At 45.0% G+C, this 16,056-nt stretch overlaps 1 protein-coding gene across 1 annotated transcript in view; it reads left to right on the forward strand.

Annotated features, from left to right (window-relative positions):
- LOC120913635 (integrator complex subunit 6-like) overlaps positions 1–16,056 on the forward strand; it is a 146,498-nt gene that overhangs the window by 84,622 nt on the left and 45,820 nt on the right. Inside the window, 1 exon segment of the mRNA XM_040323736.1 lies at positions 10,974–11,126. Within this exon segment, the coding sequence (XP_040179670.1) occupies positions 10,974–11,126 (153 nt within the window).

A 16,056-nucleotide genomic window follows, 5' to 3' on the forward strand; every position in this document is an offset into this window, starting at 1 on the left:
CAGATTGGACAGAAGAAATCCGTTACTTTCGGCAAAAAACTTCTGTAAATATAAAGTTTTGAGTTTGTGAAAAGGCATGTGGGAGACTCCCAAAATGTGTGGAGGAAGGTGCTCTGGTCTGATGAGACTAAAATTTATCTTTTTGGCAATCAAAGAAAACGCTATGTCTGGCGCAAACCCAACATAGCACATCACCCAAAGAACACCATCCCCACAGTGAAACGTGGTGGTGGCCACATCATGCTGTGGGGATGTTTTTCAGCAGTCGGGACTGGGAAACTGGTCAGAGTTGAGGAAAAGATAGATGGTTCTAAATATAGGGATATTCTTGAGCAAAACCTGTACCACTCTGTGTGTGATTTGAGGCTAGGACGGAGGTTCACCTTCCAGCAGGACAGTGACCCCAAACACACTGCTAAAGCAACACTTGAGTGGTTTAAGGGGAAACATGTAAATAGGTTGGAATGGCCTAGTCGAAGCCCAGACCTCAATCCAATAGAAAATCTGTGGTCAGACTTGGATTGCTAAACTCAGCGCTGCTCCTGTGAACTAACATGCGCGTATATATATATATATATATATATATATATATATAGTGTGTTTTATATATTCTCTTGCACAATATATAACCTACTAAAGTGCTCAGTGCCAATAAAGTGCAATCAATAAAAGTCCATCAGATATGGAGTATTGAGCTGGTGACAAGTTGAAATATATTCTGGTGACTTTCTTTGCTCCCATCCTGGGTCCCACTCACCAGATAGAAAATAAGCCTGTATCAGAATGGTGATGCCCGTCCACAGAGTAAGTTGGTGTATCTGGCCTTTAAGGAGAGATGTCTGTTATCCTCCTCCCGCTGATCCGATCCTTCAAGCTCACACGGTCAATAAAAATCCATTGTGGTGTGATTTTAAACAAAATGGAGGAAAGGGCACATAGTGTAATACTGCAAATTTTATTTTAAAAGGTTTAAAATCATTGCACTTACATCCAAAATCTATAACGTGCATAAATTGCCGCCTTGGCATACAAACAGCCTTCACAGATACTCCGTAGCTTGGCACGTTTCGCCACTCCCACTGGCCGTTGTCAGAAGCACAAAAGGGTGAATACTTTTGCAAGGCACTGTATAATGCAAAGTGAAGCCACTAAATATTCTTGTATGGAATAAAATGGGGCAATAAACACTGGAGGGTGGCTAGGTACTTGGGACACCAGGATATGGGTATACAATTGTCAATAGACACAAATCATAACCAGATGGATAGTAATATCCCCAAATAGGACCTAGAACAAAAATTAGACAATGATAATAAAGCAACATATTTCTGCTAGTATTCGAATCACTCATCCCCATGACTAAACCATGAAATATATTATATGGTAACCTCACCTGTGTATATACAGTGATATTTACTTGGGTTGATATTGGCCAAACTTGGATGGTAAAAGGTAAGTTTCTCAAGTCGTCTTCCAGGACGGCACCTTGAGAGTAGACTGGCTCCACCTGACAGGAAACACAATCAGAAAGAGGTTTAAAAGCCCCGCCCCTCCCCGTGCACCTCAGTTATTGATTGTGTTTCCCACCAGCGAAACAGTTTGTTATTTTTTATCAGACCTAAGGCCTGGGGCTGGTGGTCCCCCTCCGGGTACTGAGCAGTGCGTCCTGGGGGCCGTCCCTGCCTCAGCTTAAAGGTGTAATGCCTGTCCCGGGGGGTTTTCCCCGTGTGATAGGGGGGGGGGAGGAAGATTGCAAACAATACCCCCCTCCTTTCCTTTCTGTAGGAATCCCTGGGATAGTGGCTATTCCAGTACTCCTATGTGGCCATGTTCCCTCTCCTCCAGGACCCCTTACCTGCTGGGCGGGTGTGAGGGCTTCCTCAGCGTGGCTCCGGTGTACTGTCCTCCCGGGGACATTTTCGAATGGAGCCAGCAGTCGACGCCGCGTCACAGGCGGCGCGCGGTGATGACGAAGTTCCGCTTCCGGTCTTCACCAAAATGGCGGCCGCCAGCGGCGTCGGCTCCTCGCTGTTCTCACTGCAGCAAGGAGGAGAGTGGCGCCTACACGACTTCGCTATGGAGCGCGAGGATCGTTCGCTAGCAGCCGCTGCCGAGGACACCACCAAGGGTGAGTCTGCCTCAGAATGTCAGGGGGGCATATTGGACTGGGTCCTCTCCCTCCCCCCCCCCCCCCCCCCCCCCCCCCCCCCCCCCCCCCCCTCTCCTCTCCTCTCCTCTCACACTTGATGTTTGAACTGTGATATATTTTTTCTCTCCCCTTACAGGGGAGGAGGTTTCTGCCCAGGGGGAAGCTGCTATTCTCTCCCTAAAACACACTTCCAAAACCAAGAGGTGTGGTAACTGTAGCATTAAGCTGGCTGCAGATTACTCCAAACTTCTTTGTGCCAAATGCATACAAAAATTGACAGCAAAGGAAACTTCCCTGATTATGAAAGAATTCCTAGCTGTCCAATCCCAAATGCTCTCCACATTAAAGGAATTTAAGGACACCTTAAAAAATAGGGATCCTGAGCCCATAGCAGCCGGCCCCTCTTCTCAAGAGAGCTCATCCACCCCAGTGCCACGAGTTTCCAGGGCTAGGGAGTCTCTCCTATCTGACACCGAAGATTCAGAGGCTCCAGAAGATGGGGTAGTTGATAGTCATTCTGAGGATGAGGATGAGGATGCCAGATCAGGCAAATATTTTTTTTTTCTACAGATGACATGGGGGGTCTGCTGTCTGCTGTCTATGCCTCTGAGGGGATCCAGCAGCCAGCAGAGCTGGTGTCACCTCAGGACAGAATGTACCAGGGTTTAGCTAAACCCCAGCCAAAGGTTATCCCAGTCCATCAGTCTCTTAAAGATATAGTTCTGAGGGAATGGGCTGAGCCTGAAAAGAAACTACTAAGGTACAAGACCTGGAAGAGGCGCTGTCCCTTTAAGGAGGAGTTAGAAAATACTTTGTTTAAAACTCCTAAACTAGATGCATCTCTAGCCCAACTCTCCAGGCAGTCTGACCTCTCGTTTGAAGATGCAGGGAACTTAAAGGATTCCTTAGACAGGCGGGCAGACACCTCCCTTCGCAGGGCCTGGGAGGCTAATACGGCCGCCCTTGGACCCGCTTTAGCCTCTTCCTGCATCGCTAGGAATGCAGATACCTGGTTAACCAGACTTCTGGAGCATGTACCTCAGACCTCCAAGTTTAAAGAAATTAGAGATTCTCTTACAGTCATAGGCAGTGCGGTTGCCTATCTTGCAGACGCATCGATTGAAACAGTCCGATCCTCTGCTAAGACGGGTGCTCTCGTCAACGCCGCCAGAAGGGCGGTATGGCTCAAGACGTGGGAAGGTGATCTTGCTTCCAAGACCCGTCTATGTGCCCTGCCCTTTGAAGGTACTCTTCTCTTTGGGGCAGGACTTGATCAAGCTCTAACTAGGGCCTCAGAAAAGGGGAAACGGTTCCCCCCAAAATCTAGACCTAATAGGAGAAGATTTTTTCGAGGCCCCCAGAATAAAAACCGACCTTCTGACCGAAGATCGGCCTTTAATAAGCGTTGGATCGCGGGAAAGGATAAGCCAAAAGGGGGTATCCTTTTCCCCGATCCCAAACCCGCAGGTAAGGACTCCAAGTGACTTAAGAGTCGGGGGAAGACTCTCCCAATTTTTTCCAGCCTGGGAGAGTATAACACGGAGTCCTCACATTCTGCAAATAGTGAGGGAGGGTTACAGATTGGAATTCCGACAACTTCCCCCCCCAATATTTCTCCTCACTCATCTACCCCAAGATCCCCTCAAGGCAGCTGCCCTTCTGGGAAGTGTCACAGATCTAGCTCAGCAGGCAGTCATAATCCCAGTTCCGCCAGGACAACAGGGTCAGGGGGTGTACTCACATATTTTCATGGTGCCCAAACCTTCGGGGAAATTCCGATTGATCATAAATTTAAAACCTTTAAATACCTTTCTCCTCTACAAGAAATTCCGCATGGAAAACATTTACAGTCTCAAGGGACTGTTGTTAGAAGGAGTCTTTATGGTAACCATAGACTTGAGGGACGCCTACCTCCATGTCCCAGTCTTCAGGGACCATCAAAGGTTCCTCCGATTTGCCATTGCCTCCCCTCAGGGGATTCAGCACTGGCAGTTCACCGCACTCCCCTTTGGTCTGGCCTCCAGCCCAAGGGTTTTCACGAAGGTCCTGGCAGAGGTGGTCGCCTTTCTACATCTGAAAGGGATCTCCCTTGTCCCCTACCTGGACGACCTACTGCTTTTCAACCCCAGCCGAGAACTCCTTCTCTCGGATCTGGCCACCGTCCTGACTACTCTGGAATCTTTGGGATGGATTGTAAACAGAGAAAAATCTTCTCTCCTCCCAGAACAGAGAAAAATGTATCTGGGATTCCTGTTAGATTCCATAGAGAAAAAGCTGGTCCTTCCAGAGGACAAGATCCAGAGACTCGGGTCAGTGGTCAGGTCCGTCATGGGGTCAATAGAAATTTCCCTCAGACAGATCATGAGGTTACTGGGACTGATGACCTCATGCATCCCAGCGGTCCCATGGGCCCAGCTTCATTACAGATCCCTGCAGGCCTTCCTGCTCTCCTCCTGGGACGGGAAGGACTCATCCCTAGACTCCAGGGTCAGCATCCCGGAGTCAGTAAAATGCACACTGGGGTGGTGGCTCATTCCTCAGAATTTGGAGGAAGGCCTCCCATGGAACCAGACAAATCCTCTCAGGATAACCACGGATGCCAGCTCCTGGGGGTGGGGAGCCCACATGTCGGGTCTCCAGGCCCAGGGGTGCTGGGATCGACAACAGAGCAGGTCCTCTTCCAACTTCCGCGAATTATTAGCGGTCGGGAAGGCCTTGGAGGCGTTCGAGGAGAGAGTCATAAACCAAGAAATACAGATTCTCTCCGACAACGCAACCACGGTGGCGTTCATAAATCACCAGGGAGGCACCAGGTCCCGTTCCCTCCTAAGGCTGTCCTTAGAAATTCTGAGTTGGGCAGAACAGAGAGTCCTCTCCCTTTCAGCAATCCACATCAGGGGAGTCCTAAACTTAGAAGCGGACTTTCTAAGCCGCCAACCCATCCTCCAGGGGGAGTGGGAATTAAATCGAGAAGTCTTCGACTGGGTTCGACATCGTTTCGGCAACCCAGAGATAGACCTCTTCGCGAACAGGAAGAACAGGAAGGTAGAAAGGTTCTTCTCCCTCTCCCGGGATCAGGGATCGGAGGGTGTGGATGCGTTGGCCCAGGCCTGGACATTTCAGCTGGCCTATGCTTTCCCTCCCCTGAGTCTGATCCCAAGGGTCCTACAGAAACTGAGTCGCTCACGGGGGAAGCTGATCCTGATCGCTCCCCAGTGGCCCAAAAGAGCTTGGTTCCCAATGTTAGAACGTTGGTCAGTTCTTCCCCCCCTTCCTCTCCCGGTCCGAGTGGACCTTCTGCGGCAGGGACCGATCTTTCACCCAGAGCCCGACTTTTTCAGTCTGACGGCCTGGTACTTGAGAGGTGGAACCTGCAGCGGAGAGGTTGTTCGGAGAAGGTAATAAATACCCTTTTGGCTAGTCATAAGGAGGTCACTAGGAAAATCTATGCTAAAACCTGGGGGGTTTTTTCACGCTGGTGTGCAGCCAGGCAAGCCCCACTACCTGAAATATCTGTCATCCTGGAATTTCTCCAGGAAGGAGTTGATCTAGGACTAGCCACAAGAACCTTAAGAGTACAGGTAGCCGCCTTGTCCTACTTTTTAGACAAGAGGCTGGCCCTGGATCCGCTGATCAAGCGATTCCTGTCGGCTAGGGATAGGTTATCCCCTATTCAAATCTCCAGGGTTCCCCCCTGGGACCTCACCTTGGTTCTAGACCATCTATCCAAACCTCCGTTTGAACCGATAGACAGCATTCCGGTTAGGCTGTTGACATTTAAATTCTCCTTTCTTCTGGCTATTACTACGGCCAAAAGAATAGGAGACATGCAGGCGCTCTCAATCAAAGAGCCTTATTTTCGTCTTTTTGAAGACAGGGTAGTCCTAAGTCAGGATCCCCTGTACCTACCTAAGGTGGCAACGAAATTTCATAGGTCACAAGAAATTATTCTTCCTTCATTTTGCGCAAATCCACAGAACGAAAGGGAAGAGACCTTCCACTGTTTGGATGTAAGACGCTGTTTGTTAAGTTATTTGGAAAGGGTGAGCGAGTTCAGACGCTCATCTCACTTGCTAATTAATTTTTCAGGACAGAAAAAGGGTTGCCAAGCATCTAGAGCCTCTATATCTAGGTGGATAAGACAGGCAATTTCATTAGCATACATTAAAGCTGGCAAAACAGTACCTAAAGTCAAGGCACATTCCACGAGATCTATAGCAACCTCCTGGGCAGAGAGAGCAGGAGTTTCAGTGGAACAAATCTGTAGATCAGCAACGTGGTCAAGCCAGAACACCTTTCTCAAACACTACCGAGTGGAACTTCTGTCACCCCAAGACTTGACGTTTGGCAGAAGAATCCTGCAGGCAGTTGTCCCGCCCTAAGGTAGGCCTGAGGGTTACTTGCTTATCTCTCAAGGTGCCGTCCTGGAAGACGACTTGAGAAAATACCAGTTACACTTACGGTAGCTGTTTTTCTGTAAGTCTTACAGGACGGCAGGCCTATTTCCCACCCTGAGGAATTTATATGGTTTGTATTTTTATATACTGGTTCCCGTGCTCTTATGGTGGTTACTTTATCACTAACTGAGGTGCACGGGGAGGGGCGGGGCTTTTAAACCTCTTTCTGATTGTGTTTCCTGTCAGGTGGAGCCAGTCTACTCTCAAGGTGCCGTCCTGTAAGACTTACAGAAAAACAGCTACCGTAAGTGTAACTGGTATTTTTGGCTTTCCAATGTCAACAGATTTTGTAAGTTTGCCCACTTAAAAGAAATGAAGGGTCTAGACTTTTTATCATAAGTATATTTCAAATGATAAAGACAAAATAGCAACCAAAAATCCAGAAAAAACACATGATATAAATGTTATAAATTGAGTTCCAGTTCAGGGAGTAAAATAAGTATTTGATCTCAAAGCAAAACATGACTTGGTGTGGTGGAAAATTCCTTCTTGGTAAGCACAGATGTAAGACTTTTCTTGTAGTTTGTTAGCAGGTTTGCACACATTTCAGGAGGGAGTTTGGTCCACCCTTCTTTACAGATCTCTAAATCTTTAAGGTTTCTTGGCTGTCACTTGACAACTCGAAGTTTCAGCTCCCTCCATAAATGATCTATAGGATTAAGGTCTGGAGACTGGCTAGGCCACTCCATTACCTTAATGTGCTTCTTCTTGAGCCACTTCTTTGTTGCCTTGGTGGTATGTTTTGGGTCATTGTCATGCTGGAAGACTCATCCACGGCCCATATTCAGTGTTCCAGCCTTGTGCAGGTCTATGATCTTGTCCCTGACATCCTTTGACAGCTCTTTGGTCTTGCCCATGATGGTGAGGTTTGTTTGGAAGAGAGATATTCTGTGGACAGGTGTATTTTATACACATAACGAGTTGTCATTAGGAGCACCTAAAATTCACAGGACTATTCTGTGTACCACAGGAGCACATACTGTAGCCAATCTGTGGGAGTCAGAATTATTGTTTGGTTGGTAGGTGATAAAATACCTATTTTACTCACTGAACTGCAACTCAATTTATAACATTTGTATCATTTGTTTTTTTATGGATTTTTGGTCTCGATTATTTAAAATACACCTATGATAACCATTGACCCTTCCTTTCTTTTTAAGTGGCTAAACTTAAAAAAATCTACAGGGGATCAAACAATCCTTTTCCCCACTGTGTGTGTGTGTGTGTGTGTGTGTGTGTCTGAAAAGTCCCTTCATTGTTTGGGACTGTATCACATTTTTCTGCACATCATATGTTTTATTTCACAGTATTATGTTATCTCATTAGTATATGATTTGTATTTGGTTGGCAATGTCAATAGCATTGATGGAATCTTAAAGGAGCAGCACACCCTTTCTCCTTTTTACAGAGATTTTGCATATCTGTACAGATTGTTTTGGGGGTGTAGCAGTTTAATTTCAGTACATTATGCGCAGATTTTTCTGTTAAAATCGGTTCTCCAGCCTTCCCTTCGCTTGGAATACTTGGGTCTGGTCCTGGACACATCCAAAGCAAAAAGTCTTTCTCCCAGAGAAGAAAGTTTATTTTTTTTCTTTAACAACTTGCCGACTGTGTCACGCAGATATACTGTGGCACAATGGCTCTCCTGGGCGAAATCCTGTACAGGTAAGTCTTACTAATTTTCAGCCTCCAAGGGGTGCGTGCCCGGCCGGAGATGCGTGCACCCAATGCACAAATCCCTGTGCTGTCAGAGGAGAGGAGCCATATCATTTCTTCCTAGTAGGAAATATCATATGGCTTCTCTCCTAGTCACTTGCATCCCCACACAGTTAGAACATGCCACACATTTAACCCCTTGATCGCTCCCCAGTGTTAACCTCTTCCCTGCCAGTGACATTTTACACAGTAATAAGTGCATTTTTATAGCACTGTATAAATGCCAATGGTCCCAAAAAAGTATCAAGTCTCCGATCTGTCCGTCGCAATGTTGCAGTACTGCTAAAAATCGCAGATCATTGCCATTACTAGTAAAAAATAATAATAATAATGCCAGAAGTCTTTCCCACAGTTTTCAGATGCTATAACTCTTGCGCAAACCAATAGATATACGCTTATTGTGATTTTTTTTTTATAATATAAAAATACCACCAAAAGAAAGCTCTATTTGTGGCGAAAAAAGAAGACAACTTTTGTTTGGGTACAGCATCGAACGACCACGCAATTGCAAAAAGTGCTCTGGTCAGGAAGGGGGTAAAATATTCCCGGAGCTGAAGCGATGAAGAGCTCATCTTATAATATTATCTGAGAGTTCTAATCCTAATTGTAGTCTCATTTGAGCATTTCCATTTGCCCAATACCTTCAACTGCTCTCCAGGTAAATATCTTGTCGACCTGGGAAAGCAGGCTTCTTCTCTCAATTTTACCCATATTCCTGCCTAGACAAGCAAGGAATTCCCTGTCTTGGTGAATCATCACCCCAGGCCACTTTGAATGACAATTGTGCTGTCATGCAACACTATACCCAAAAAAAATAAAAAAATCACACAAATGGAGCTTTCTTTTGGTGGTATTTAATCACCACTGGATTTATTATTTTTTGCTAAAAAGAGAAAAGACCGGTAATTTTTCTCCTTCACTGATGGGTGACACTGATGAGGCTGTGGGAGCCCTGAGCGTGTCACTTGCCACGCTGCCTGCCACCAGATGAGGATGTCACTTGCCACAGTGCCTGCCACCAAATGGGGATGTCACTTTTCTCCCCAGCATTGCAGAGTACTTACAGGTGCACTCCTGTCAGCCTCTCCTCAGCGCGGGTAAACTAGTTGCAGGAACATGCGAGTAAGAGATGAATGAGGGTGGGCAGTGAGAGATGACATCATTCTCTCTTCTCAGCGCAGCTGCACCTCTGTTTAGAGCAGCCTTTGCGGCCCTGAAAGTAAGGCAAAACAGCGGTGCAGACAATGGGAGATCTCTCTGCTCCACTGACAGTACATTGTATCCTCCGCGGCCCGGCAGCAGAGGCGGCACGACTCTGTGTTGGGCCGTGACCCACAGGTTGGGGACCTCCTGGGTTAAAGGATAAGTTCACCTTTCAGAGCATGTTGCACCCATAATTTGAACAGCCATCTGGATGCCTTCCCCATCCTGCTCTGCAGGACACCGGCCCTACCCCACTGTTAATTACGATCTTTATATTGCTTGCTACAAATTTGCGGTTTGCAGAGATTGAGTAGGCTTGTAAAGGGAGGGTCCCTGCAGCTTTTTTTTTTTTTTTTACCAGCTTACAAAAACCTGAAGGTATCTGCATATAACCTCTGGTTAAGATAAAGATCACGTGTCCTGTGCTGTAGCACGAAATGGATTTTTACAAGCGGCAAAATAAATCCTATTGTTCGCAATATAAAATAACATTTGAATGCTCTACTTGTGGGAATTTAACAGTCACACTAGGCACAGGGAGTGGAACAAATGACCTACAGCAGGGGTCGACAAATCCCGGGCGCCAGGTCGCCATGGCAACTAGAAATAGGGTCCTGGCGACTTGGCTTGGAAGGGGGGGCAAAAATTTTTTTTTTTTTTTGTGAGCTGGCACCATCTGGTGGTGGCCGTTGGTATTACAAGTTAAGCATTACAAGTTAAACAGCAATTCTAATGTAATTTTTCACTATTTTCACTGCCATCTTCTTCCCTCTAATTAGAACCCCCAAACATTATATATATTTTTTATCCTAACACCCTAGAGAATAAAATGGCGATCGTTGCAATACTTTCTGTCATGCCGTATTTTCGCAGCGGTCTTGCAAGCGCACTTTTTTGGGGAAAAAATTACACTTTTTTTAATTAAAAAATAAGACAACAGTAAAATTATCCCCATTTTTTTTAATAGTATGAAAGATAATGTTACGCTGAGTAAATTGATACCCAACATGTCACGCTTCAAAATTACGTCCGCTCGTGGAATGGTGTCAAACTTTTACCCTTTAAAATCTCCATAGGCGACGTTTAAAAAAACTCTACAGGTTGCATGTTTTGAGTTAGAGGAGGTCTAGAGCTAGAATTATTGCTCTCGCTCTACCAATCGCGGCGATACCTTACATGTGTGGTTTGAACACCGTTTACATATGCGGTCGCTGCTCACGTATGTGTTTGCTTCTGCGTGCAAGTTTGTCGCGACGGGGCGCGTTTTCTGGCTCCTAACTTTTTTAGCTGGCTCCTAGGTTCCAAGCAAATTTGTCAACCCCTGACCTACAGTGTAAAGGACAGACCATATGTAGGTTTATCTGTTATTAGATTATTAGTTATTTCAGCTACATATAGTTTACGTTTGAATGGTCATCTGCATTTTGTGTTTTCTTTTCCTCTTGCAGCCTCCTCGCACGGCTCATCCTGTGGTGAGGTTCTCCTGTGTTGACTGTGAACCCATGGTCATTGATAAGTTACCTTTTGATAAGTATGAGCTAGAGCCATCTCCTTTAACTCAGTATATCTTGGAACGGAAGTCTCCTCACACCTGCTGGCAGGTCTGTACCATATTTCTCAGAGATGGGATAAGTGAATGTATGTATGATGAATAACAAATTCTGCCCTAGGAAATTCTGTATATTAAAAGTGTGGTTTATGATTTGGTTACTTAACCAACATTTTGTTCTGGATGAACCAAAAACGACTGTAAGCAGTTCTTTTTAACGCCAGTTTTCTAAGATCCTTCATACATCATATATTAGCACGTACTTCAGAAAGTAAGAAACAGAAGTAGTCATTTAATTAGAAAGCTGGGCAGTACTCTGGCTACTTGGTTCAGAATTCAATAGATACTACAGTCATACCTATTCTTTTGAGCTGAACCATTTATCCCATGTGGTATGAATGTAAAGCAACTACTTTCACAGAAGGCTGAGTGGCTTCTACAAAGATGAATTCTAGATATGGCAGTTTGGTAGAATGGTCGAGATTGGTTGGTTTTTGGCTATCGCTCAGGAAGTGAATTCTATAAAGTCAGAGAGAAATGCGAAGGCGCTCTTTGGGGAAACAAACTAAGACACAACATGTTTGGTGAGCTGCTGCTAAATAAAATTTGGATTACCAGTTCTATAAACTCCAAAATATATCTGTCCAAGGGATTATCTGCAGTTCAACACTGCCTAAAAGTCGGTTGGAATCAACCCTTCCATTCAATTACGAAAAAGTCAGCAGAAACGTTTGGGGTGAAATGTTCTATAGGAAAGCTTGTGTGTCAAATAGTAAACTGTCTAAATTATTTAACCGGTAAGAGGGGTGCAAAGACGTTGCCCTCAGGATCTGAGGACCTTGGTCATGCCTTCACAGTACCGTCCTCCCCTGGAAGACCTGAGGCGGCCGGCCAGGATGAGCCATTAGCCCTGTCAGGCATCACAGCTTCTCCCAATATTGCAGCCCCTACATATGTCACTGAGGACGTTTTTGCATCAGCGTTAGTGGGGTTGGAAGAGAGGTTAGCTGCTTTAATCGCAGCATCTTCACAGAGCAGTAAAAAGCGGGTTAGGTCGCCTTCCCCCGCTCTGGACCTTCAGAGGATCAACAATCTGATGATGAAGAATCACCATCAGGGGACAGGGAACAGGAGCTATCTGATGAATCGGAGGAGTCCAGCTTTTTTTCAGCCTCACACACTCTGAAGTTGCAGGTGCAATCTTTTATAGAGGCCATTTGTGCCACGTATACGTTGCCCTCAGCTGAGATGACTGAAACCCCTTCCTCCTCTTTGGGGTCCTTAATGTCCCCGCAGGTTTTATATACCTTTCCAGTCCACCCATTGCTAGAAAAGCTTATTTTTGCTGATTGGGAGCACCCAGATAATTTTTTTTTATTTTATTTATTTTTTCCGAAGAAGAAGTTTTCCTTGCTTTATCCCATGATGGAGAAATTCACCAATCAATGGAGTGTACCAGCGATAGACGCTGCCATCTCTTGCGTGAATAAGACTCTCTAACCTGTCCGTCAGACAATGTTCAGGTGTTTAGAGATCCAGCAGAGAAAAACCTGGAATCCCTACTTAAAACTTATTTTGCTATAGCTGGTGCTGTAGCTCAGCCTGCAGTAGTAGTATTTTTTTTTTGCACTCTCTTGTTGTAGTGAGACAAATCAAAGTCTATCTGAAAGTGACGGCTCAAGTACGGAAAACTGATGTTTTGTTAGTGCTGCCAGAAGGTCCCAGGAAGGGCCAGGGAGCATTGAATTCTACTATCTCAAAGTGCATTCCACAATTTATTGTTCAGGCTTATGGTTTGAAGAGGAAGGTTTCTCCTTTTCATGTCAGAGCGCACTATACCAGAGCAGTAAGTGCTTCATGGGCGGTGCATCACCAGGCTTCCATGGCTCAGATCTGCAAGGCCGCAACTTTGTCTTCAGTTCATACATTCACTAGAGTCTATCAGGTGGATGTGAGAGGGTATGAGGATGCTGCCTTTGAGCGTAGTGTGCTGCGGGCAGCAGTATAGATCCTCACGTCTGATGGCGGTCTGCTTTGTTCTGTGTTTCCCTCCCCTCAAGTTAGCATTGCTCTGGGACATCCCATTTAGTTAATAAGGCTCTGTGTCCCGTAAAAAGAGAAAATGGGATTTCTCTTATCGTCCATGGATGGACACAGCTCCTTAAATCTTGACAAGTGGGTTATGTTCCCTGTTTACAGGAGAGGACTAGGCAGAAACATGTTAAATAGTTAAATACATGTTACATTAACAGAGTTGAACAGCCCCGCCCAGGGGCGGTACTTCCAGACATAACCCTCCTCACTGTAGCATGCAGCCTCAGTTTCGTTCTGCCTAGCAAGAAGGACGTATGGCTCCCTTTGGGCCCAGCGCCCTAAGGAGAAATTTTATTTTATTTTATTTAACTTTTTCTTGAAGAATCTTCTTTCAACTGTTGGCTGAGACAGGCTGGATAATATAGATCCTTGTAGTCTACTCAGTCCGACCAGCAAGCGTGGACACACCTTTGCAAAGAGGCTTGGTCTGCCACGACATACCTTATGACTCCTGGGGTGGCTGGTGAGCTTTGCTCCGAGGACCACATATGACTGGGCTGTGGTGTTGTCTCACTCACAGTGGACCGGGCCAACAGCTACCTCCATTGCGGTTGTAGTTCTGTCAGGAATGCGTCAGCTAGTCCTCGCTTGGAGGGTAAGTACAGTCCCTCCTGCTTTGGTGGGTTGGTACGGCTGGGCATTCCTGGGGTTCGGGGGTCCCCTCCCTGCTCCTTTTCCCTTTTTGCATTGCTAACATTGCCGCTGTCAGGGGGGAGGGGGCTTTCCTGAGGGGACTTTGTTATCTGCCCTGTGTTTTTTCTTTTTTGTATTGGGCTTTCCTGTGAGGTAAAAAGCCCTGTGATGAGCACAGATGTTTATGATTATACTTCAGCGAGTAGTTAAACGCTGACTGATTGTGACACCTGTAAAGGTTTTGCTTTTTATGCTGTATCTGTGTCTTATCCTTAAATAAAAAAGCCCTAGGAGGCTTTTCCTGTTTAAACACAGGTCCCTGCAGATGCCGCAGTTACTTCACGGTTCTTTTCCTCTCACAGGCAGCGTCAATTGGTCTGGGCAGGAAGGGGGTGAAAATGCCCTGTATGGAAGTGGTTAAATCATGTAAAAAAAAAAAACTATCTCGTCAAAAATTCTGTGTTCTCTTCACCATGTCCTCCTAGCCCTTATTTTAGACTACAGAATGATTTGACTTTATGTTGTAGAAAACAGAGAGGGAATGATTGAGTTTAACAAAAAAAAAACTGTTGGGAGGGCTCAGGGGCAGGAATCCACTACAAGGGTAAAATGTTTATGTTTAGGAGGATAACAAAGAGGCCTTATTTCTTTAATTGCTGCCCTCCTCTGCACACTTTACAGCCTGTGGGCAACGCTATAACATTGTATTATATGTGAAGGAGACTGGAGTGCATCCATGGCTGGTGTTTTTTGGAGAGGAGGCGGCGCTGGACTAACCACATGGATCGAGGGAGCCTGCTTAAGTGGGGAAATGAGGTAAGTATTTCTTCACCCCTATACTTAATAGTTCGGCTTTAAAGGTCTGCAGGGCTAGAATAGTTATACTTGTGTTAAAAAATCTCTGCTCATTTGGAACTGTGCATTGTCCTGCTCCGCAGGTGATGGGTGCCAGTGGTGGAGGTGGGTAAAGTCAGCAGTCAGGTATTTTAAATATTGTCCGCACTCCTAGTTTATCAAACTGGAACACAATCATTAGTAGGTTGTATTTGGAGATCTAAAGCTTTGCTGGTGGAAACTGTACGATTTTTTTTACTAGCATTTTGACTGTATTCCCAGAACAGTTGGATTTCTTTGAGATGAGGATAAACTGCTTTAAAAATAGAAGCTGGTGTTTCTTTTGAAATATGGCTTGTTAGGAAATATCACTTTCTTGTATGAGAAGCTTTATATGAATGTAGCTTGGCTTCCACAGGATAAATGTTACCATATTACAGCTGAAATCTAGTTGTAAATGTCAACAGACCAATATAGGAACCAGATGTGTTCAGAGCAGGCTACTAATTACATGTAAACAGAGTAGCTTGTGTCTAAAACTAAAATGAATAGGCAGTTCACCCAGGTTTGCCTTTTAAGGAAACTCCACAACCAGAGATGAATTGATCAACCTGCAATTTGGTAATATTGTGAAGTTATCCGCATACCAGGCCTCTCTACCTTTTTGGTCCTGACCCCTTTTCTTTAAATATGTGGCTAGATGTTTTGTGCTTCTCATTGGGAATGAAGTCTTGATTAATCTAGTGGTAGGTTGTTTGCTTTATAGTGCATTTTATTGGTCTTTGCATGTCTTAAAGTGGTTGTAAAGGCTAAAGTTTTTTTTACCCTAACCACTTAAGCCCCAGACCATTTCGCTGACCAGGGCACTTTTTGCGATTCGGCACTGCATCACTTTAACTGACAATTGTGCGACGTGGCTTCCAAACAAAATTCCCCTCACAAATAGAGCTTTCTTTTGGTGGTATTTGATCACCTCTGCGGTTTTTATTTTTTGCGCTATAAACAAAAAGAGCGACAATTTTGAAAAAAAATCTATATTTTTTACTTTTTGCTATAATAAATATCCCCAAAAAAATCTATATAAAAAAAAAAAAAAAAAAAAAATTTTTTTTTCACAGTTTAGGCCGATACATATTTTTCTACATATTTTGGGGGAAAAAATCGCAATAAGCGTATATTGATTGGTTTGCGCAAAAGTTATAGTGTCTACAAAATAGGGTTGGTTTTATGGCATTTTTATTAATATTTTTTTCTACTTGTTATGGCGGCGATCTACGATTTTTATCGTGACACTGACAATTGCGGACACTTTTGAAGCTATTTTGAGACCGTTCACATTTATACAGCGATCGGTGCTTTAAATATGCACTGGTTACTGTATAAATGTGACTGGCAGTTAAGGGGTTAACCACTAGGGGGCT

This window comes from Rana temporaria, chromosome 9 (assembly GCF_905171775.1).
Source record: "Rana temporaria chromosome 9, aRanTem1.1, whole genome shotgun sequence".
Classification (NCBI taxonomy): domain Eukaryota; kingdom Metazoa; phylum Chordata; class Amphibia; order Anura; family Ranidae; genus Rana; species Rana temporaria.